At 48.5% G+C, this 24,469-nt stretch overlaps 2 protein-coding genes across 8 annotated transcripts in view; both read left to right on the top strand.

Moving 5' to 3' along the window:
• The window catches only part of ldb1a (LIM domain binding 1a), a 28,518-nt gene extending 11,423 nt beyond the window's left edge, over positions 1 to 17,095 (top strand). The window contains exons 1-11 of one of the 7 annotated variants that reach the window (XM_007905696.2): positions 106 to 258; positions 7,181 to 7,283; positions 11,121 to 11,165; positions 11,926 to 12,001; positions 12,201 to 12,303; positions 12,639 to 12,811; positions 13,001 to 13,123; positions 13,433 to 13,510; positions 13,935 to 14,058; positions 14,810 to 14,952; positions 15,321 to 17,095. In XM_007905696.2, coding sequence (XP_007903887.1) covers positions 225 to 258; positions 7,181 to 7,283; positions 11,121 to 11,165; positions 11,926 to 12,001; positions 12,201 to 12,303; positions 12,639 to 12,811; positions 13,001 to 13,123; positions 13,433 to 13,510; positions 13,935 to 14,058; positions 14,810 to 14,952; positions 15,321 to 15,551 — 1,233 coding nt within the window. In that variant the 5' untranslated portion in view covers positions 106 to 224 and the 3' untranslated portion in view covers positions 15,552 to 17,095. Of the gene's footprint in view, positions 1 to 105; positions 259 to 2,581; positions 2,906 to 7,180; positions 7,284 to 9,618; positions 9,708 to 11,120; positions 11,166 to 11,925; positions 12,002 to 12,200; positions 12,304 to 12,638; positions 12,812 to 13,000; positions 13,124 to 13,426; positions 13,511 to 13,934; positions 14,059 to 14,809; positions 14,959 to 15,320 lie in introns of those variants that run through there. The other 6 variants (XM_007905695.2, XM_007905693.2, XM_007905694.2 and 3 more) reach the window with 6 other exon arrangements.
• A 2,280-nt stretch (positions 17,096 to 19,375) lies between these two features.
• LOC121849486 lies at positions 19,376 to 20,597 on the top strand. Its single transcript, XM_042337045.1, has one exon. It carries the CDS (start codon positions 19,442 to 19,444, stop codon positions 20,288 to 20,290), a length of 849 nt encoding a protein of 282 aa, XP_042192979.1. The 5' UTR covers positions 19,376 to 19,441; the 3' UTR covers positions 20,291 to 20,597.
• The last annotated feature ends 3,872 nt before the right edge of the window (positions 20,598 to 24,469 follow it).

Genomic DNA, 24,469 nt, shown 5'->3' with positions numbered 1-24,469 from the left:
CCTGGCTCCGCGCTCTGAGCACTTATCTGCTGCCAGCTGCCTCTCAGGCCCATCCCTGCCACAGCCCGGGATGTCCATCATCAGAGCACGGACAGCAACTAGGGCTTGTATGTGCAACAGTTACAGCGACCACACGCGTCCTGAGGACACTCGGTAACAACAGCACGGCCTGGCTGAGATCTGGGAACAGGGAGAGAATTTAGTAGAAGCTCCTGGGAGGAATCATGACATCTCTGGCACAGGAGTGTGAGGCAGGAGGTATGTGAGAGCCAGACTCCCAGACCATTTCTTGTCTCTTGCCAGTTGCTTATTGCCCTCCCCAGCTCCACCATCCACAAGATCCAGCTGATCCAAACTTCCACCGCCTGCATTCTCACCAGTACTAAACTCCGTACCCCTATCACACCATTCCTAGCCAGGCTCCACTGGGTCCCTCGGGCTGAATGGATCGATTTCGAGATCCTCACACTCGTTTTCAAATCCCTTCATGGCCTGGCACCTCCCTACCTCTCCAACCTGCTTACCCTCCAACCCACTGCCTCCGCTCGACTGGCTCTGGCTCCTACATGTCCCGCGCTTTTAGCCACTATACCTTGAAACACTCTTCCCCTATCCCTCCACCTTGCTCCTTCCTTCCCCATCTTCAGATTGCGCCTGAAGACCTTCCTCTGTGACCGTGCCTACAGTCACCTCCCCCCGACTCGGCATCGTGCTCCACCACTGTCAAGCTCTCTGGGACGCTGCCCTAGTGAGGGGCGCTGTGTAAATGCAAGTTGTTCTTATTGTACATTCAGTTAGATTTTTAGTTCAGCACATTGTTTCTATATATCTCAATTGCACTCCTCGCTGGTCTCCCCAGCTCCACCATTCACAAGATCAGCTCATTCAAACCTCTGCCGCCGCATACTGACCAAACTCCGTCCCCATATCTCACCAGTTCTGGCCCCGGCTCCACTGTCTCCCCATCACCGAACCGATCGACTTCAAGATCCTCTCACTTGTGTTCAATCCCTTCACTCTCTGGCACCTCCCTCCCTCTCCAACCCCCTCACTCCCCGACTGGCACCGGCTCCTGCTCGCCCCTCACACCCTCCGCCCCACCATCGGAGGTTCCGCTTTCAGCCACTAGGCCCCAGAACTCTCCCTCCAATCCCTCTGTCTTGCCTCCTCTCTCCCCTCTTTCAAGTCCCACCTGAAAACCTTCCTCTTCAACTGTGTTTATGGCCACCCACCCACCCCGCTCGGAATCAGGCTCCGCCACTGTTAATCGCTCTGAGACACTACCCTGCGTGGAGGGTGCTTTATAAGTGCAAGTTGTTGTTTTTTTCTGCCTGGATCTGTCTGGGTCAGGCACCGACTGTGGCGAACAGACAGAAAGTGTGTGTGAGTAAGAGAGTAAGAGAGAGAGAGGCGGCAGCAGCAGATCATTGCACATGAGAGGAGAAAGAGAGCGAAATTGAACACAGTACATGAGGTGCTATAGAGCATGTGTATAAACGTATCCTATCATTATTAACACGGGAAAGGATCATTTAAGCTTGTGCTGTGCTCGCTCCCACAAGCTATTCCAATACTATCTTCATGTTTTCTTTCTGAATTCTTTTATATCTTCATTCCTCAAATATTTATCCATTTCTCTAACAGACACACAGGGACTGCTATTCTCCCCCGCCCACCCCTCGAGGATTGTCTTGACCGCCCTGTTTGCCCACAAATACACAGTCCACTACACTTTATATTATATCCTGGGAAACTATTGGGACGTGCCTGACATGAAAGGTGCTGTATCAAATGTAAGGATTATTTATTATAACTAGTTTGGGACTAAAGAAATGGAGGAAGAACAAGTACTTGTTCTTCTGAAAGGGGAGACCTGCCTACAGCTGAGGTGACACAACAATTTGAAATTGGGTGTCATTTGGAACATTTTACAACACGTTCTTTGTGGTAATCTTCACTGTCTGAATCTCACAAAAGGTGTGGGACCATCTCTGAGAGAAATGTTTAATGTACAAAAGGTGCACGACTTTCATTCCTGAAAAGCATCTGATATATAATATTGTGGAATCCTATTGCTCAGTAGTTAGAGGATTTGCTACAAGTCAGAGGACCTGGGTTTGATTCGTGGGCAGGGCAAAACGTTGGGCAATTTTCCTTACTCCACACAGCTCTGTTTACCCAGCAGTGAGGAGGAGCCAATTGTTACTTGATTGGCGGATCGCTTTTTCGGGGGTAATAATCCCTTCAAATTTTTTTAAAAAATAATCTGATCACTTAATCCCAACTGTTTGTGGGACGCTGCTGTGTGCAATTGGCCGCCGTGTTTCACCCACACAATACACAGTCAATTCACTTTACAGTATATTCTGTGAAGTGCTTTGAGACGTCTCAATGACGTGATCAGGCGTTACATCAAATTCAAGGATTATTATTACACACACACACACATATGGTTATATTCCCTTCCCCTCATTGTCTTGCAGCCTCTGTAGATAAGCAGCTTCTCTCCCTGGGGAAGAGGCTTTGCGACTTCCTGTGAGTGTCTGGGGCAGCATCAGGGGCCCCGCTATCACGCTATCACCCTATTGTCTACCTCCGAGCAGGGGGAGGTGCTGAGAATACCCAGCAGTCTGCCACAGGCCTGTGATTCCCAGTGCTAAACACACACACACACACACACACGCTCTCGCACTGGGCCTTCCTTGCACGCTTTTGTTCAGTGACAGCTGCCTGCCTCCAGAACAAAAGGTTTGCTCCCCTCTGAAGGCTTCGTCAAGACCAGGCCTTTCACATTACACCCAACACTGCCGGCCAATAAAGAAGTGAGACATTAAAAGTGCTGGGTTTCTCTCTCACTTCATCAAGCTTTGTGTGTCTGCCATCTCCAACTACACCTTCTGCTGAGGTAAAGAGGAGCTTTCTGTGTTTGTCTGCGTGTAATGTGGGGGATTTTCTAGTTTGCAATCTTGCTTTAACCTGGTGTTTCGGTGTTAGTGGTGGGGGGCAGGGGCGGCCGAAGGCTTGACAACCTCCTCTTGGTTTTGTCTGAGATTTCGGTTGCAGAGAGAGAGAGAGAGAGATGGGGAGGGGGGAGAGAGAGAGCGAGATGTGGGGGAGAGAGAGAGAGATGTGGGGGAGAGAGAGAGATGGGGGGGAGAGAGAGAGAGATTGGGGGGGGGAGAGAGATGTGGGGGAGAGAGAGAGAGATGGGGGAGAGAGAGATGGGGGAGAGAGAGAGAGAGGCTGCTTTCTCGTTAGTTTATAACCTGATTATAGTCAGGATTTCTCTGTAAAAGAAAATCCCCTCTGGGCTGGGGAACTATGGCTGGTCAGTAACAACTACAAAGAGCAGAGTGCTGTACTGAGAGAGTTCTGCTCATGTGATAGAGTAACAGTACACTCTCGTCACTTTCATTTAAGAAAGCTGGTTAGAGGGAATGCAAGGTCCTCCCTCCCTCCCTCCCTCCCATGACTCCTTTCAGTTTCACCATTTCTTTATTTGGAGTCCTGTAGCGTAGTGGTGAGAGCACTCGCCTCACAAGCGATAGGACTGGGTGAAACGTGAGGCAACTTTCCTTACTCCACACACCTCTGTTTACATAGCAGTAAGTAGGAACCCAGTTGTTAAGTCGATTGGTGGATCACTTTCCGGGGATAATAATCCCTTCAAAAAATAATTTGGTCACTCAATCCACGGCTGTTTGTGGGACGCTGCTGTGTGCAATTGGCTGCCGCGTTTTGCCCACGAAATACACAGTCAATTTACTTTATAGTATATTCTGTGAAGCGCTTTGAGACGTCTCGAAGACGTGATAAGGCGCGATATTAAATGCACGGATTTTTTTAAAAAAGCTTTAACCCTTTCACAGCATCCGGCTGGGATTGGGTCAGACATTCGCTTCTCCTTGAATTCATGGTTTTAAATTTGTTTTTTGTATGTTGTGTGACTCGCGGAGCTGCGAGTGTGAGACTTTTATATCATTCGGCCCATGCAGATTACCACCCATCTCCCCACCGACTGCCTTTTACTTCTGGAACACTCTTCCCCTATCTCTCCGCTTTGCTCCTTCCTTCCCCATCTTCAGATCACGCCTGAAGACCTTCCTCTTTGACTGTGCCTACAGTCACCTCCCCCTGACTTGGTGTCGCACTCCGCCACTGTCAAGCGCTCTGGGACGCTACCCTGCGTGAGGGGCGCTGTGTAAATGCAAGTTGTACTTCCGGTGGCTGAGGCCTGAGACTAGTCCGAGTTCAATCTTGGTGATGTGCAGTGGATCGTCTGAGAACCTGAACATAGGCCACCGACCGGCCAGACTACATCTGGTTCAGTTTTGGCAAAGATTACCACCTCAGACACACACACACACACACACGCTGTGGAATACCATCTCGGTCAGTCTCTCTGTGACAAATATAACCGACGGTTTGCTCCATTCTCACAGTCACCAATTCCTCACCCAAGGGCTGTCCCTCACATGTGAGTCTTGACAGTTAGTGTGTATTTACCTGCTCCTGACCCTTACCCACCCCCACACTTGCCAGCAGTGGGGGCTTTTTTGATCAGCTGGGTATCTTGATACTTGCAGAAACACATCACTCTGCTTAAGCGTCTCTAAATGTGACTAAGAGTTACACATATGTATAGCACAGCACCCACACATGGAATTTGCCTGTGTGTGGAATGGAATGCGCAATGTCTCTCCCCAGAGGGACGCACTTGCTTACCTATTTATGGAGAATATTAGGCGGAGATTGCTGAGAGCTGAAGCGGGGGACTCCAGAGGGTATCCTTTGGGATAATGCTGGAGTCTTAACCAACTGAAACTGCATAGCTTGCCATTCAGATCACTGTCTGACAAGCTTCCTGCTGCTTGTCCACCAAGAATCACCCAACCCATTAGGGGTTTTGCCTCCAGGGTTTACAGGAGCTGAGTGGGAGGATTCACAACCCAGTGACTGGGTTAATGTATCCAGGGTGGCAACGGGTGAGAGGGACCCCAAAACTGCCCCGCGACCACCCGTTTCCCCACTTGACCAAACTCCAATTTGGCCTCAGCCTGACTCACCTCGGGATCAGTGTCGATGTTGTTAACTGGGAGTGGACGCAAAGTGTAGAGGGAGCTTTACTGTGTCTGTAACCCTGACCTGGGAGTGTGGACGCACAGTGTAGAGGAGCTTTACTCTGTCTCTAACCCTGACCTGGGAGTGTGGACGCACAGTGTAGAGGAGCTTTACTGTGTCTGTAACCCTGACCTGGGAGTGTGGACGCACAGTGTAGAGGGAGCTTTACTCTGTCTCTAACCCGTGCTGTGGCTTATCTATAAAACCTATGCAGCGCTTTTCTGGATTAGTTTCTGAAAGTGCTCTCTGTCATTTGCACACTGAGCCAGACCTCTCACAATTTGAAAGCATTCTAGGTTGAGTTTTTTTTTTGTTGAGTTGAGTAGAAAGATCCTGATACATCTATAATAATCCCTACATTTAATACAGTGCCTTATCACGTCAGAGGGAGGTCTCAAAGCGCTTCATGGGATTTACTCTGAAATGGAGTGAATGTATATTGGTAGGTAAATGTTGCAGCACAGTTGGGCATAGCAGTGCCCAACAAACAGCCGTGGTTTGAGTGACCAATTTTTATTTGGGGGGTTGTTGGCCAGGACACCGGGAGAGAGAGGGAAACTCTCTACCCTTTCGAATAGTGCTATGGGATCTTTAACATCCATCTGAACAGGCGGGGCCTCAGTTTAACATCTCATCGGAAGGACGGCACCTCCCGACAATGCAACACACCCCAGCGCTGCATTGGAGCATCAGCTTAGACTATAAAGTCGCAGAGTGGGGCTTGAACCCACAACCTTTTGAATCAGAGGCGAGAGAGAGAGCTACCATTGAGCCAAGCTGACATGATTGTGGAGTTTGTGCTGGTAACCTTTACCAGACTGGAAGTTTCTCTACATCTAGGCAGCCAGATAGGGAGTCCATATCACATCACACAGCCCACCTGAGTCGACCCTCTGAGTGTCGCCCCCCCCCCCCCATACACTTATATTTTTCCTTTTCAAATATTTTATCTAACTTCCTTTTAAAAGCTACAGTATTATCGATTCTGCTACAACCAGTTGTATTGGTCGAGCATTCCATGCTGGTGTGTGTCTGTGTCTGTCTATGTGTGTGTGTTTATGTGCGTGTGTGTGTCTGATTGTGTGTGTCTGTTTGTGTATGTGTCTGTGTTTATTGTGTGTGTGTGTGTATGTGCGTAGTATGGTGTGTTCATGTGCTGTGTTACACATGTGTCCGTGGGTTAATAATAATAATCCCTCCAAAACCCAAAACAATAATAAATTGGTCATTTTCAATCTATGACTGTTTGTGGGACATTGCTGTGCACAATTGGCTGCCGCGTTCACCCACAAATATACAGTCAATTCACTTTACAGTATGTTCTGTGAAGCGCTTTGGGACGTCCTCCCGACGTGAAAAGCGCTATATCAAATGCAAGGATTATTATTATTATTATTATTAATTAAATTCCTAGTTCTCTCTATGTCTTTTTGGTGATGATCTTAAACCAGTGTCCTCTCGTTGGCACTCACCTGACAGTGTAAATATCTTCTCCCCCATTTACCTTCTCAATCTTTACATTTGTGTTGAGTTCAGGAGATCACTGTGTCTGGAGCAGAATGGAGCCCTCTCGCCTCCAGCTCCAAGCAAATTGTTATCTCAATGGGTTTAATTCCACCTCAAGCTGAGGAGCCAATATGTACTGTTGCTTCTTTATATCCTAATTCTCCTAAACGGTCTGGGGTGCAAAACCACAGAAGCCCTGTCTTACACACACTCTCTCTCTCTCTCACACGCACTCTCTATCACTGTCTCTCTCTTTTCATTGTATCATTCATTCCTTGTTCTGTCGCATTCTCTCACTATCATTCTCACCCTCACTCTCAATCACTGTCACTCTGTCTTTCTCATACTGTCCCTCTCACTCTTTCATTCTGTTACTTTTAATCTCTCACTTTCTCTCTCCTCTTTCCCTGTCTTTATCATACTTGCACCCTCGCTCATTCTTGCTCTGTTTCTCGTATTCTGTCACACTCTCTCTTGCTCTCTTTCTCGCTCACTCTCTCTCTATTTCTCTCTCACTCTCTCTCTCTAATGCTGGAATGCTTTTCTCTTGCAGGCTGTTCGTCAAAGTCCTTCAAGTTATACTCGCCGAAGGAGCCTCCTAACGGCAACGCCTTCCCCCCCTACCACCCAGGCAGCATGCTGGATCGCGATGTTGGGTTAGTGCCCTTCACCTCTCAGTCTCTCACCAGCACATCATGCCAGCGTCATACACTTCATGTGATCTCTCCAGATCATCTCAGCTGGGGGAGGGGCGCTCTTTGTGCCGGGGGAGGGATGGTAAAATGGGAAAGAGTGAGACAACCTCTGGAGGGAATGAATATCTGTGTGTGGGGAGATCAGCTCATAGTCTGGATTGTTCTTATGCAATTGTTTTACACACCTGAGACCACCTCCATGTCACGGGATTGAGTTAGTTAATTGGAGTTGAGGTAAGATCAGCCATGATCTTATAGAACGGCGGAACAGGCTCAACAACAACAACAAGATTGCATTTGTACAGTGCCTTTCATGTCGGGAGGACGTCCCAAGGGGCTGAATGGCCTACTCCTGTTCCTATGGAATGTTATTAAGCCTCAAATTGCTGCACCTTCACTGCATAAAGCCATCTCCTCTAAATCATTCATTTCCAGCACCACAATATTGCAGAACCACTTCTTCCCTCGCTCTTCCCTCCCTCCTACACTCCTCCCCTCCCTCGCTCTTCCCTCCCTCCTACACTCCTCCCCTCCCTCGCTCTTCCCTCCCTCCTACACTCCTCCCGATCGCTGTCCAGTGATGCGTCTGGATGTGGATGTTGGGAGAGGACAGACTTCATTGGGAGAGGGCAGAGTTGGACTCGTTTTTTAGGCTCTCACATGAAAAATGTCCACTTTGGGAAGGTAAAAGAGAGCGACTGTTCCCCATGAAACATAGCACGAGTCGGCCCTTCAGAGAGGAATGCTGACTACGAAGAAGAAACAGTTAGTGAAGGATTAGAGTTGGACTGAGGTAGCCAAACTACACTGGGCAAATGAGCACAGAGACTGCAAATGCTGGTGGAGGCGAATCTATTGGATGTACTTCATTGACTGCAGGGATTACTCAGTACCTGCTCCTGTACAGGATGAAAATTCTTTATTATGAGTCGCAGGTCACTCTGCATAGCATGAGAGACGCAACTGGATCCTCATAGTTTCACCGTGTTCTCGGCTGGGGCTGGGGATTGGGATGGGGATGGCAGTGCAACGTTGTCAAATGTGATGTCTGTCCTTTGGATTTAACATTAACATTATACCAAGGTCTCATATGGCTATTCATGTGGGCACTACAGGATCCACATCACGATTGCAAAAATCCTGCAGATAAAACTGTTTTTATTCACCCTGTGGATGCTTGTAGGACATTACTCGGTGCAAAATTGCCTGCTGTGTTTGCCTACACTTTATAGTAATTCCTGTGCCACACTTTGAGACATTTCAATGACATGATAAGGTGCTGTATGAAAAGCACGGATTATTGTTTGTACCTCAACATTTTACATCAGTCCAAAGCAACAGTGCAGTGAAATGTCATTCAAAGCGTTCCCGTTCTGCTGAACGCCCTCTCCCCCAGTGTAGTTGCCTCAGCACCACCCTACTTCTGTGACCTAAAAGCCTACCGATCCACTCGCTCCCTCCACTCGGCAGGTATTATTTACTTGGCAGGTATTAGCCTGCTTCACATTACCCACCTGGCTGCCCCAACGTTAGCAGGACTTCAGCCTATCTGCCTCCGCTCTGGAACTCCATCCCGGAGTCCCGTTGTCTCGCCCCTTCCCTTGCCTCCCTTAAGGTCTGTCTCAAGACCTTACTCTTTGACTACCTTCAGTAATCTGCCCACCTGCTCTCCCGAATCCACCCCCCAGCTCAGGTGCAAACCTTCAGCTGTTTAGCACCTTGGGACATCCTCTTTACATGAAATGCGCTGTATAAATGCAATTTGTTGTTGTTGGATCTCTGTCCCTGAATCAAAATAACTGCCCACAAGTGTGGGTAAAAATCTTAATAATAATCCTTGCATTTGATATAGTGCTTTTCACATCTTCTCAACGTCTCAAAGCACTTCATAGAATAGGTTGTAAAGTGAATTGACCATATATTTGTGGGCAAAACGCGGCAGCCAATTGCATAAAGCAGCGTCCCACAAACAGTTGTAGATTGAAATGACCAATTTATTATTTATTTTTCTTGAGGGATTATTATCAGGCGTGTGGAGTAAGTTTTGCCCTGCTGGGAATCAAACCCAGGTCTCTTGTTTGTGAGGCGAGTGCTCTACCCACTGAGCTACAAAACTCCACAGTGGTACTCACCGAGGAGGGTACCTGAAGGATCTGTTGGCCTGTAATCCATGATCCGAGATTGGGATATTGATAGAATTCCTCCCAAATCTTCACATCAGAAAGCCTGGAAATGCAAAGCAAGGATTATGTTTCCTGATCTGGACACTGAGCCACATTTTCTGTTTTTATTTCAGTTTTCCAACATCCTCAGTTTCTTCCAATCTTCTCAATTTTTCCAACCATCACCAAGTCTGAGACCTCTTCCTTATAACAGTCACCTCAGGTATCTGTTACTATGGAGTCCTAATATTACAATGTGCCTGGGTTTGTTGGAGAATATTTTTCTTTGCAAACTTCTGGTGAAGATTGCAGGAACCTAATGGCTTGGGAATAGTTGGCTGCAATGTGACCTCTGGCAGCATTTTATCCCTCAGCAATCTGTCATCTTCAATATTGCTTTCCTTGCTATGTCCTCACTGGTTTTTAGACAATTCACTAATGCAGTTTCCCTGAGCCGGTTAAAGATTTACAACAACAACATTTGGGGAGAATGTCCCAATGGGGAGAATGTCCCAAGTTGCTGGACAGTCAGGGATTTGGACCTGAGCTGGAGGTTGGGATCATTTACAATTTAGCAGTTCATCACCATTTGTGCCTGTGGGACTGACCCAGCACCCAGTCTGCAGTACCGCAATGCTCCTGCTGGTGGTGCTGTCTACCCACTGACTGCAGTACCGCTATGTTCCTGCTGGTGGTGCTGTCTACCCACTGACTGCAGTACCGCTATGTTCCTGCTGGTGGTGCTGTCTACCCACTGACTGCAGTACCGCTATGTTCCTGTGGTGCTGTCTACCCACTGACTGCAGTACCGCTATGTTCCTGCTGGTGGTGCTGTCTACCCACTGACTGCAGTACCGCTATGTTCCTGCTGGTGGTGCTGTCTACCCACTGACTGCAGTACCGCTATGTTCCTGCTGGTGGTGCTGTCTACCCACTGACTGCAGTACCCCTATGTTCCTGCTGGTGGTGCTGTCTACCCACTGACTGCAGTACCGCTATGTTCCTGCTGGTGGTGCTGTCTACCCACTGACTGCAGTACCGCTATGTTCCTGCTGGTGGTGCTGTCTACCCACTGACTGCAGTACCGCTATGTTCCTGCTGGTGGTGCTGTCCACCCACTGACTGCAGTACCGCTATGTTCCTGCTGGTGGTGCTGTCTACCCACTGACTGCAGTACCGCTATGTTCCTGCTGGTGGTGCTATTTTGCATTCTGCTGCAGCGCCATCGGTCAGTGCACTGTTACAGTAACAGATTGTCATTTGGCTGTGAATCACAATAGTAGTCGCGGCTTTTGATACAGCGCCGTATCGTGTCATCGAGACGTCTCACAGCGCGTCACCGGATACACTGGGAGTGTACAAAACATATACAGAATTGATATATATCTGTTGTGGGTGAAACTCGGCAGCCGATTGCAGTGCCGCTGCCCCCGAGCACTGCGTTGGGCTGACACGTGTGTCGCGGGTGTGCAGTCGGGTGGGGCCGTTCTTCTGCAGTTGGGATAAGACCACTTGGAGCAGTGAAGGAGGAGCTTTGCTTTGACTGTACCTCACACTATTTGTGAGCTGCTCGTGCTCAGGTATTCACACTCAATCAGTAATTATTTTCACATTCTATTTTTTCCTCTCTTGACAGTCCGACACCTATGTACCCTCCGACATACTTGGAGCCCGGTATTGGGTAAGTCTCGCTGCTGAGAAACTATTTTATTGACAAAACATATGAATTCCCAGTGGATTCCAGATAACTCACGGAGCATATGATTAGTGCCGATTAGTGAGCTGTTCCCTCTCCATTCTGTTCCCCTTTGCCCCAGTGTTGGTTGGACGTGCGCTAACCCGCCTTGAAACACACCTGATGCTCTTTTCAAGTCATATAAACATTTACATGTGTTTCTCACTCAGTAGCAGTGAATTATCTGCGCGACCACTACAACCCTTGTCTTTGCCATTTTAGTCTACACCAATGTCAAAATTACAATGAACTCAGCACAGACTAATCCAGTGAGAAATGGAAGAGCCAGCGATAGGTGGACTGTGGAGAGGTGTGTAGCGAGCACCTCCTTGTTCAGATCTCTTATGACCACATTACCAGAGTCAAGTTACCTATGGCCATTTGCCTTAAGATCGCAATCCAGTTTGTGTGTGTGTGGGTGGGGATGTGATGTGGGAGTGGGTTTGTGTGTGTTTGTGTGTGGGTGGGTTTGGGGGGGTGGCATGGTGTGTGACGTTAAACCAGCTGTGACTCCTCCTGTGGTTGAATACCCTGATAAACTCACTGGTTCGTCAGACAGAGATTGCCGCTGGGTGAGGTGCCTGAGTGCATTCAGCGCCTGGGGAACAGTATGAGCTCGGCTCGGCATCTTCAGGGAAACTGGAGATCACTGGAGACGGGTAGACACTGTGTGGCGCTTTGAATGTGTTGTTTGTTGTGTTCACAGGAGGCACACTCCTTATATGAACCAGACAGACTACAGGATATTCGAGCTCAACAAGCGATTACAGAACTGGACAGAGGTAAACGCAAACCCCGCTAACTACCACCAACAATCCTACCCTCACCCCCACTTCCCAGTCCCCTCTGCTGTGAGTTTCCCCCTCTCTGACTTATCTCTGGTATTATGAATGAGATCTCTCTCTACCTCTTGCTCACTCGCTCGCTCTGCCTGGGAATCTCGGGACTGAGACCTTACTCTGACTGCGCTGCTCTCCACAGGAATGTGACAACCTCTGGTGGGATGCCTTCACCACAGAGTTCTTTGAGGACGACGCCATGTTAACTGTCACTTTCTGTTTGGAGGATGGACCGAAGCGATACAGTGAGTATACCATGAGGACAGGCGTCTATAATGAGTGCAGAATCGCTCCACTGTACTCTGGCCTTGCAAACCATTCACCTCAGTGGCCTGTGGCCGCTCCATGCCTTTTAAGTCTTTTCTTTAATGAGGAGCCAGAATTGGCCCCATCTATATCCGAGCCAACATCTCATATGTTTACCGTGACATCCTTGCTCGGGTATTCACTCATTGATATAAAAGCCAGAATTCCTGTGGTTATGTTCCCAGACTTTAATCAGGCGAGGTATAAACTGAGCCAGAAGTGCCCAGGTTGGGGTAATGGGTGATAGGTGACTGTTCTTCTCTTGCCCCTGCAGCTATCGGTCGCACTTTGATTCCTCGCTATTTCCGCAGTATCTTCGAGGGAGGAGCCACGGACCTGTACTACGTCCTCAAACACCCGAAGGAATCATTTCACAATAACTTTGTGTCGCTGGATTGTGACCAGTGCACAATGGTCACACAGCACGGGAAGCCCATGTTCACTAAGGTATGGCCAGCTCCCTTGCTGGAGGGAAGTGTGACCACTCTGTCACACTCTTCTCCCCCCCGCCCAGCCCCCCCCAGTAACACGGCAGGGGAATGGGGAGAGAGTGACGTAGAGTTTGAATGTGTGTGTAGTGGAGAGTAACGAAGGTGCCTTTAGCTGCCATCTGACTGTCACCCCTTTGGCGTGTAGGTGTGTGTGGAGGGCCGGCTGTACCTGGAATTCATGTTCGATGATATGATGAGGATCAAGACTTGGCATTTCAACATCCGTCAGCACCGAGAGCTGATTCCACGCAGTATCTTAGCCATGAACGTGAGTGCTGGTGTCCCACTGGTGTCTGGGGACGGAGTCTGGTGGTGGGTGGGGAAGAGGAGTGGGGAAACAGCTGGGGAGATAGCCAACTTTGGAACTCTCTCCCTCTATCCCTTCGCCTTGTCCATTTGTTCCATATTCAGATTGTGCCTGAAGACCTTTCTCTTCGGCCGTGCCTACAGTCACCGCCCCCCGACTCGGTGTCGTGCTCCGCCACTGTCAAGCGCTCTGGGACGCTGCTCTGTGGGAGGGGCGCTGTGTAAATACAAATTGTGCTGTTTGCTGATCTTTTCATTGTGACAGACCCAGGACCCACAGATGCTGGATCAGTTATCGAAGAACATCACGAGATGTGGCCTGTCCAACTCCACCCTCAACTACCTCCGAGTAAGCATGACGTCACCTCTAGAAATGTATTTATTTGCTTGGAAATCTCTGATTGCTGCTGATCTCTCCCTCCCTGGTTTGAGGCCATATCACCTCCTTGATTCCCTGCTGCTCGCCTGTGTTTCTGGGCCTTCACTCAGTCACTCAAGAGTCTTGATGTGTTGCCTTGTTTACAGTTTAGAAAACTTTCCATTTAAATCAGCTCAGGTGCCAGCCAGTACTGGTAAGCACTGTGGAAAGTAATCCCGATGTGAGAGGCACTGTGTAAATGTGAATTTGTGTTATATTGTAATTCAAGGTTGTCTTTGCATCCAATTCCTCTGTGTTTGGGAGTCGATAATTGGCCAGAGTTTGTGCTCCTGTCTCTCATCAATCTTTCTCCCTCCCTCGCTCTCTCTCTATTCCCTCGCTCTCTCTCTGGAAGCTGTGTGTTATTTTAGAACCAATGCAGGAGCTGATGTCCAGGCATAAAACCTACAGTCTAAGCCCCAGGGACTGCCTCAAGACATGTCTGTTTCAAAAGTGGCAGAGAATGGTAGCACCTCCAGGTAAGTGTGTCAGATATTCACAGATACAGTGTGTATAGTCCTGATGTGTATTCATCCACACTGACTACAAACACAGTGGTTGTTACAGTTAAGAATTTATAATTCATCAATGGATAGAGTGGGAGCCCTCTCTCTCCTCTCCCCCCCACCCCTCCCCCGAACCTGAATGAATCCTGGTGATCAGTGCCAGTGAAAGACTAAATAATATTGTAAAGCAGGACAGTGGTTTATAAACATGAGGTGACGCAAACATTTACTAAGACATAGAGAGTAAGAGGACAACCAATTCCCCTCTGTCCTGAATTACTGATCTCAGTTGGGGACCATGTTTGAAGCTATAATTGAGGGTGTGGAGCCTTGTAGCTCAGTAGTTAGAGCTCTTGCTTCGCAAGCGAAAGGACTTGGGTTCAATTCCTGGGCAGGGCGAAATGTTGGGCAAGTTTCCTTACTCCACGCGCCACTGTTTAGCAGCAGTAAGTAGGAACCCAGTTGTTAGGCGATCGCTTTTCCAGGGATAATAACCCCTTGAAAAATAAATAAATAGTAATAATTCTGTTACTCAATCCTGACTGTTTGTGGGACGCTGCTGTGCGCAATTGGCTGCCACACAAAAATATACAGTCAGTTCACTTTACAGTATATTCTGTGAAGCACTTTGAGACGTCTCGAGATGTGATAAGGCGCTGTGTCAAACGCAAGGATTGCTAATATTGATAGCTGCTGTAACGGTTGACATTCTCTGCCTCTGCAGCGGAACCAGCCAGACAGGCGCCAAGCAAACGCCGGAAAAGAAAAATGTCCGGCGGCAGCACCATCAGCAGTGGTGGCAACTCCAACACCAACAGCAACAGCAAGAAGAAGAGCCCAGCCAGCAGCTTCGCCCTCTCCAGTCAGGTACCTGTAAGCATCCACGCTTCCTTGGTCTTCACTCGCCTCGGGGAGGGACTCAGGGCAGGCGCAAACAATATGGTCGTGATCATCAACATCAGGGATGTCTGCTAGTAACAAAATGTTCCTTCAGTCTGTTACCACTGTCCCATCTACACTTCCAGGTCAGCGACAGTGTGGGTCAAGCTCCCTCTAAGTTGTGCGTCCACACTCCCAGGTCAGGGTTACAGACACAGTAAAGCTCCTCTACACTGTGCATCCACACTCCCAGGTCCACTGTGGTACAGAGGTAGATAGATTAGCCTGTGTCTCTGCCTTGTGTCTCTCAGCATGCCTTCACTCAGTACGATTTGACCCTCTGTTGCCGGTTGCAGGATGTGATGGTGGTGGGGGAGCCCACTCTGATGGGAGGTGAGTTTGGTGACGAGGATGAGCGCCTGATCACGCGGTTGGAGAACACTCAATACGACGCGACCAATGGCATCGATGACGAGGACAGCTTCAACAACTCGCCCGCCCTGGGGGCCAACAGCCCCTGGAACAGCAAACCCCCGTCAAGCCAAGAGAGCAAGTCAGAGAATCCCACCTCACAGGCTTCCCAATAAAGACCCCACACACAGAGAGGCGTGTGCTAGACAGCATCTACCTGTCCTGTCAATGTAAACGCAGCCGAGGTACCAGGTGTGTGAAGCCCCATCCCCCCAAACCGCAAGCCGTGTGTGAGGCCGTGTCACTCTCACCTTCTGAAGAAGTCGTTTCAAGGCTAAACTAGGCCTGAGGGCGGCAAAGATCTTTTCCAAATCCCGCACATTTCTCCCCTCACCTAAAGCTGCTCGTTCACCTTGTTCCCTCCATCGCTCTCTGTGGCCCCTGCGCTCTCTGTGGGGGGGTGGGGGGCTGCTGCCTGCAGACAGTCTGTGTCTGGCCTGACACCAGCTTCAATGTACCTGGTGACCCCAGGGAGAGTCTGGGTCAGGGCTAGGGGTTCCCCTGCTCACTGCTCGGGGACCACCCGTGGGAGGGTGTGTGTGTGTGTGAGAGAGAGGACAGGATCATTTGTGACCATCAATTTTGCTCAATGCACAGCCCAGCCCACCCAGCCTCTACCTGTCCAGCTCGTGCCCTGCCTACCCTACCCTACATGCCCAGCCTTTGCCAACACTCACTGTCAGGGTGCCACGTGTACAGTGGTCACTTGGAGAAGTCAGTTGGTCTCTCCTTGGAGAAGCGGGAGGAATGGAAAGTAATGGAGGAGATGAGGCGTCACTACCTTCTGTACATAATACAGCAATTGTAGGTGTGCCAAGGGACGCATGGGTGGGGTAGCGAGTGGTTCCCCCACATTGTGGCAAGTACAATGTATGGATTCCATAGAACCTTGTGACCTCCCCAGATAAATAGAGCACACGGCAGAGTCAGCAGTCTGCCTCCCAAGTGGGGGTAATGAAGGTAGGGCTCACGTTTCTGAGAGAGGGTGATTGATTGGGTGAAATAACTTGCCCACACAATGTAAAATGCAAGCAAGCGATCCTTCCTACTGCCCCACTGAATTCAAATCCACATCTAGCATGCTTCAAACATAATTGATCCAATTTTGTGCCATTTTAGTGAGCTCAGGAGGGGTTTTAAAGGTGTGTAAAGCAGACAATCCACAGTTGCTGTCACAGTGCTGACGGCAAGGCCACTGAAACTTCACTCCGGCTTCTTAAATGTTATGTATATTCTTTAATTTTTTTAAAAAAAGTAGTTATTTTGTCGTCAGAAGATTTGATGGAGTGAGCATGGTCTGCCACTTCTTTAGCCCCTGGTACCTCTGAAACCAAGAGAGACAGACAAAATCCCAGCTGCTTGACACGATTTTCTACTTGGCTGTAAATCTTGTAGAGACAGCAAGAATATAAAATGCACATTGTCTTGTTTTATACAGCAAAGAAATCTGAAAAAAAACTTTTGAAAAAATTGATAGAAGGAATGCGAAAGCCCTTTCCTCTCGGGATTGTTTGTAATGTTTTTAAATGTTGAACTCGTGTGGGGGGAATTGGGGTTTTTTGTTTGTTTTTAAGCCTCTTGATCCATGCATTTCTGCTTGTATATTACACGCTAGTACTTGCATTCTGTATTGCTGTCATTAAATGTATTGTAAAACCAACAGATGGTCACTTTATAAAGATGCCACATGTATATGGACTCCCACATACTTACTTGGTGACATGCACTTGTTGGTGTACAGTTAGATGGATCCATGTACTCAGTGGTAGGCATGCACATATATACTCTTATTGTGCCCACATTCAGGAGAGATACACAATTGGAAAAACACACATCAAGACATCTATGTAGACACATAGATATGCACCAGCACAAGTGTATGCAGAGAAGCTGAGATATGCACAAACTTAAGACAGACACTTCAGGGAGACAATGTAAGCAAGTTGTAGTTAAATGCTCAAGATTGATTGATGGGTTGTCCAGACAGGTCTGATGTGTCGTGACGCTCAAGGATGCCATGCAGAGCTAGTTTCTCTTCCTTTCTCCAAAAAAGGAGGTAAATCTGGGCTGTAAAAGACCTAATCTTTGCACCATATTTTTGGAGCGAATAATATCTCTGGGTGTAAAGTGGCTCATTCAGTTGCAATCATATCTCAAAGGCATAGACTGGGTTCAAGTTCCATGTCATATCTCAAGTTCATACTTCAGGCTGACACTCCACTGCAATACTGGACGTGCACTGCATTGTTGGATCAGATGTTAAACCAAGATGGGTTTAGCTGACTCAGCTGGTAGTCTCACCTCTGAGTCAGGAAGTTGTGGGTTCAAGCTCCACATCAAGCCTTTGGGTTAATAGTCCAGGTTGACCCTCCCAGTATATTAATATGGGTTGTTGATTTGTTAGAGGTGCCATCTTTTGGGTGAGATATAAAATCTGCTTCTTCGGGTTGTAACTACTTATGAACCAGCAGCTCGCTGGTTTGAATCCCAGTGTGTACTGATCAGCCTGGGCTGCATTGGGGTCTAAATTGGCCCTTGAGTTCTTTGGCGTTAGGGAAGTCCAAATCATCCAGGTTTCCTGTTCCTAATCTCTCTTCAGCTCCCTCTACTGCTGGTCTGTGTGTGTGGCAGCCAGGTGTCCAGGCCAACATGCTCTGATAAAATTCATCATTGACTTTGTGGATGTTTTGTGGGAGGTTGTGTGGGAGGTTGCTGTGTACAAATTGGCCGCTGTATTTGCCTACAAAATACATCATCACTGAATTTGACAGTAAATCGTGTGAAGTGCTTTGGGGTGTCTGCCGGATGTAAAAGGTGCTGTATGTAAGGATTATCAGGATTACAATAAAATCCTGATAACTCATCCTTCTGAGGGAAAAGGGATCAGTAATGAGTTTTCCAGAATGGTGAGTTAGACATATTTGTACATAAATAAATAAATGTGGCTGGGATATTGACAGCATGATATGTTATCAGGAGTTTACTATATTTCGTCTGAGCAGCCTCCTAGGTATTGACCAGCAGTACCAAACCTGGGGTAACTCTGAAGATTGAGTTAGGGGTTTTGGACGTGAGGTAATCAAGCTCACAACAATATAGTTCAACTTATTCTTGGGACATCCTCCCAACGTGAAAGGCTCTATACAAATGTAATCTTCTTGTTCTTTGTTATCAGCACTACAAAGGTACAGAAAAGGCTAATCCAGTAGTTACACAACACAATACAAAATTCCATGTGTACAGTGTCTTTCATGTCGCTAGTCACCTAATCCAGAGAACAGAGGGACAGCGGCTTCAACACTTTCCTCCTAGGTCTGGTCTGAAACAGCCGCTAGCCTGAGCTACATTTATACCCAACTTGTTTACTACATTAGCTTTCCTTCAACCATAACTACAAGGCCGTCTAGTTATCACACACAGACACGGACCTGATCGTCCATTTCCTGAGCCAGGCGGGTCTGCAGAACTCCAGGGCGCTGCTGAACAGCCAGCCTGGCTCAGGAGCTGGAGGGGCAGAGCAGTCACTAGTGGCAGGGATTCTTTCTACTCAGCACCTCCTAATCCTGCAAGCCAAGCCCTAATCGGTCGGGTGCTTCTTCAGACAAGGAGGGTGAAGTTTGCCAGATTGTTCTCTTAAGGACAAGCTACTTGGGTTTGGCTGGTTAAACTCCCAACAGTTAACCCAATGCAACTCTGGGCTCTCCAAGCTCTGGCTTTGCCAACCTGCACCAAATAATCTCCAGAATTAGTTAAGCAGAGAGGGTCTCTCATGGGACATTTGTTATAGTTGTGCAAATTTCCACATGTTGCTTCACACATGAATGTGGTACGACTAGTTTGGTTACTCCCCCACGTGCCACACTGACCAAAAAAAAGTTTCATCTGATCGTTGCAAGAAAATAAAGAATAGAAACCGACAATAATCAAGTCATTACAATTCACGATATAATCCTGTGAAGCTCTTGTCCTGTATCTGTCCTGTACATTTGCTGATATACTTGTGACAATGACCACCAACGCACCAGCATACAGCAGTGGCCAAGGAAAGTATGGAAAGGAAGATTTATTTTCCAAAAGTCATCTGCGCAGCATGGAGAATGGTAGTAGTTACCTTTCCATCTCAGACTCGAGCTTGCTTTCCGTCGCCAGTTACAAGCCCTGGGGTCAAGCTGAATTTCATTTCACAAAGCTCTTCCATGCCACAAATTTCCAAGGAGTGAAAGATATCCTTGAACGACAACGATTCTATGTGAAATCTAAGAAGATCATTGAAAAAAAAGAGATGTACTTCTCATGGTGGAGCGTTGCCATAGGCAAAGATATGATAATAGAAGAAAGAGAGAGACAGCGGAATGTTCTGTCTAATGCTGGAATAGGTGTAAACCGCTTGCCCGATCAGTTTCTCAATTCACCCGCTTTCCAGGACCAATCCCGATACGGTAATTATAAGTTCACCTATGACATTACCACTCTCATCGCTGAGTACAAAAATGCAATGTGTCCTGGCAACACAACAGAGATCAGTGTGTTGGGAACTTTCCAATATAAGTGCGAGAACATGCATGCAGTGGTGGTTCATGCTCCAGGTGAACCTACATTCGAGGATTTCCCTAGAATCCAGAATAATTCCTATGTTGTTTCCAAAACCCTTGAAGGCAATTGGATATGGAGCCCCGATTCAATAACTTCGAAAATCCCTCAACAACTGTTGCGTTGCACAAACAACGTATTTGTCCTGGGAGAACTTGAGCTTCGCTTTCTATCTGCCCAAAGAGAATCCAGAATTCAAGCTACCAGACCATGTCTCACATCTTTCATTCTGTGGGATAGGTCAACCAAACCTCTCCAGGGATAACCTGGATTGTTATAAAGCCAAGGTCTCTCTGCGGGATTGGGCAGAAACATCTGGGAACCTGGAAGAGGAACAGCGTTCAAGACTCCTTCAACTCACTCAGCAAGAGGAGAGCAACTGAGTGACTGGCTGCACCAGCACTGAAACAAGGTACATGGTCTCCAAAGCCCAAAGCATCGTCCTTACTGTGGTGAAGTTGCTATTGTTGTTATTATTCAGAATTCTGCAGCTCGTGTCTTCTCCTGTATCAAGCTCTGTGAACCGATCAACCCCATCCTTGCCGGCTCCACTATTCACCCCCCAGCCACCCACCCCCAACCCTCACCCACCCACCCCCACTCCAGGACCCAGCCCCACCCACACCCCACCCCTCACATCACTCAGAGGATTGTATTTAAAATACTTGTCCTCACTTTTAAAGCCCTCCACGGTCTTGCTTCTCCTTACCTCAACGACCTATTAACTATACCAACCTGTCCGCTCCCTCCACTCGGCGGGCACTGGTCTGCTTTCATGCCCCTGCTCTGCCTGTGCCACCATTGGCGGTCAGGCCTTCAGCCTTTCTGCCCTTATCCTCTGGAACTCCATCCTGCAATCCCTCCGCCTGCCCCCTCCAGTGCAAACTCTTAACTGTAATGTTTTGTTGTTGCTAACAGTTCAGCTTGTCTGTATTGGAGATTATAATTAAAAGGTCCTTTCAGTTTGCTATGCCTTGTGTTGAACTAAGTCTAAATCGCTCCTGATTCTCATATTCTGCCTTTTTTCTTACCCCCTGTTTAGCCAGAGAACAGGGCAGCAGTCATACTGTCCCCCAATCAATGTCACAGAGCTTGAAGGTATTTGATAACCAATGCTTCAGTGATTAGAATTGGGGCTTCTCGAGTCGGGAAGATGAAGCCAGTATCCCGTTTATATTAACAAATTTAAAATACACACTTCTCAAGATAACTTTAAAATATATTAACGACACCCCAAAGCCTTAAGTCAAGTCGGAGTTGAAGTACATAAAATGCTGGCATTTAACCGTTTGAGCTGAGGAGCGAGCTGACTTTTTTTGAAAATACATATTTATTTATAAATATAATATTTGGGACAACAGAAATCCCAAATAAACACAATGTACAACATCTTCTGTTACATTTTTTCCTTTTCTCGCGGTACAAAAACATTCCATTTACGGTACATTTCTTGAGCAGAGTGAGCTGACCCACTTGTCTGTTCCAAGACCCTCCGAGGTGCAACTCTGCTGCCTGCTCAAAACCTAGTGCTTTATCCCCTTGTGAGTGGGGATAAAGGCTCCGCCCTGTTCATGTCCCCCACCTCGCTCGCCCCACTACTGCACCCCAATCAATGTCATGGCGCTTGGTATTTGATACCCAATGCTTCAGTGATTAGGATCAGGCCTTCTCGAGTCGGGAAGATGAAGCCAGGATCCTGTTTATATTAACAAATTTAAAATACACACTTGTTTTTTCCCCTTGTGAGTGCACACTCACACAATACACATTCATTCATACAATAAGTTTCTATGTAAATCAAGCGACTTTCGGACAACAACATCCTTTAACCATTCAAATGAGTTTCAGGTTCCCTGGTCATGAAGTCATCACCACCACGCCTCTCTGTCCCGCTTGCTATCTTTACTCCCTTTACTGGCGGCACAGACACGATGGGCTGAATGGCCTCCTTCTGTTCTGTATAATTCCATGAATCTATGACATATTTATTCTTGGCATAAAATATCACAACAGGGAAGGCTGGGCAGTTTGTGCTGCTTTTGTTACTCATTTCAGCAGAAGGTAGTCAGGTTTATGAAAGCTCGAGGCATGAAGGGAATAAGTTGGACAGCGGGATACAATCTGACAGTTCTGATTGCTGGACTGAGCAGCCTCCTCCTCTGCCGACTTCTCCTCCCTCTTCCCTTCCCTCAACCTCTCCCTCCTCATCCACTCCTCCACCCACAAGGTGGGCCATACCCTGGACCCGGTGATCACCCCGGGGCCTCACCATCTTGAACATCACCATCATCGACAAAGCCATCTCGGACCACTACTTCATCTCCCTCAACACCCCCTTCCCCTTTCTCAACCCTCCACCATCACATACCATCTGTGGAAAAAAATTTCCTCCTTCTCCCTCTCCACTGCCTTGGAGTCATCTGAACTCTTACACCTCTGGCCCTCCCTGTCCGATCTCCACTCTTCACTCTTCTTTCTCCACAACTCCCTCTCCTTCATTCAGGACTCCCTTACCCCCCTCACCTCCTGAACTGCCTCATACTCCCATAAATCCCCCTAGTACACCAGCCATCTCCATTCCCTCAAGGTACAAGTGTGAGCTACCGGACGTGCCTGGACCAAATAACGGTCAATCTGCAGATTTGGCTTCACCATGCCAAGAACTACCGCTGCGCTCTTGCCTCCGCCAAATCCTCCATCTACTCCAAGGTTATCTTAAAGGCAAAGCACAACCCTCAGCTTCTCTTTTCCACCACAAACCGTTTCCTCCGTCCACCTTCCCATACCTCGCCCATCCTCTCCTCAAACTCCAACTGTGAGGAGATGCTGAACTTCCTCAAATATAAAATTGAGGAGATACATTCAGCCACCTCTGCCCCGTCCACTGCCACCCCCATATCACCTCTCCCTCATGACCCACCCTCCCACCCATCCCCCCCGATACTCCTTTGACCCTATCTCTCCCTCCTCCCTCACCGCGATTGTTCGCAAACTCAAACCCACCACCCGTTCCCTCGATCCCATCTCCACCTCTCTCCTCATCTCCCAGCTCCACCTTCCAGCTCCTCTCCTGTCCGATGTCATCAACCTCTCCTTGTCCACTGGTTCAGTTCCAACCCCCCTAAAAACAGCCGTCATCACCCCCATCCGGAAAAAACCTGCCCTGGACCCATTCCTCCTCACCAGCTACCGCCCCATCTCTAACCTCCCATTCCTCTCCAAGGTCCTGGAATGAGTCATCGCGTCCCAGCTCCGCTCCCTTCTCTCTCGCCATTCCCTCTTTGAACCCCTCCAATCCGGCTTCTGCGCTGCCCACAGCACGGAAACAGCCCTGGTCAAAGTCACTGACATTCTGAACATCTGTGATCAGGGCTCCCTCTGTCTCCTTGTCCTCCTCGATCTCTCTGCCGCCATCGACACTATCGACCACTCCATCCTCATACACCGCCTCTCCTCTTTACTTAATCTTCATGGACCTGCCCTTGCCTGGTTCAATAACTATCTCTCTCATCGTCTCCTCCTTGTTGCCTCTAATGGTTTCTCCTCCAGCTCCCGCACTGTCACATCTGGCGTCCTCCAGGGCTCTGTCCTGGTCTCCTCTTTAATATCTACATGCTCCCCCTTGGTGACATCATCCGCAGACATGGGGTCAACTTCCGTATGCCGATGACACCCAATGCTATCTTTCTGCCTCCACCCTCAACTCCAGGACCACTGCTGTCCTGACAGACTGTCTGTCGGACATCAAGTCCTGGATGAAGGTAAATTTCCTACAGTTGAATGTGAACAAGACTGAGGCCCTCCTGATTGGCTCACACCAGTGCCTCAGCACCTCAGGCTCTGGCAGCATCACCTCCATGGTTATACACTACAGCTCACTACAACTCACCAGCCAGTCAGGAACCTGGGGGTCTTGTTCGACCCTCAACTGTCTTTTCTTCCCCACATCCAAGCCATGACCCGCTCTGACCTCCCTCACCTCCGTAACATCGCCCGACTCCGCCACTACCTCACCCCTCAGGCGCTGAAACTCTTGTTCATGCCTTCATCACCTCCAGGCTCGACTATGCAAACGCCCTACTTGTCGGCCTTCCCAACCCCTCCCCTCACAGGCTGCAGATAATCCAGAACTCTGCAGCCCGTGTCCTCTCCCACACCAAACTCCGTGACCCCATCTCCCCCATTCTCTCCCGACTCCATTGGCTCCCTATCCTTCAGAGGATCCAGTTCAAAATCCTGGTCCTCACCTACAAAGCCCTCCATGGTCTCACCCCACCCTACCCCTGCGACCTCCTAACCCCCCATCAACCCGCCCGCTCCCTCTGCTCAGCCAACTCTGTCTGCTCCACGTCCCCCGACCCACCCGCCCCACCATTGGCGGGAGAGCCTTCAGCCACTCTGCCCCCAACCTCTGGAATTCCATCCCCCAATCACTCCGCCTCGC

This window comes from Callorhinchus milii, unplaced genomic scaffold, assembly GCF_018977255.1.
Source record: "Callorhinchus milii isolate IMCB2004 unplaced genomic scaffold, IMCB_Cmil_1.0 Scaffold7, whole genome shotgun sequence".
NCBI classification, from domain to species: Eukaryota; Metazoa; Chordata; class Chondrichthyes; order Chimaeriformes; family Callorhinchidae; genus Callorhinchus; species Callorhinchus milii.
Note: the sequence above shows the minus strand (reverse complement) of the source record. Positions and strands in the feature narration are given on the sequence as shown.

Bases quoted from the DNA above. Each gene is read 5' to 3' on its own strand.
- LOC121849486 (XM_042337045.1), top strand. From the start codon at position 19,442: ATGACCACCAACGCACCAGCATACAGCAGTGGCCAAGGAAAGTATGGA.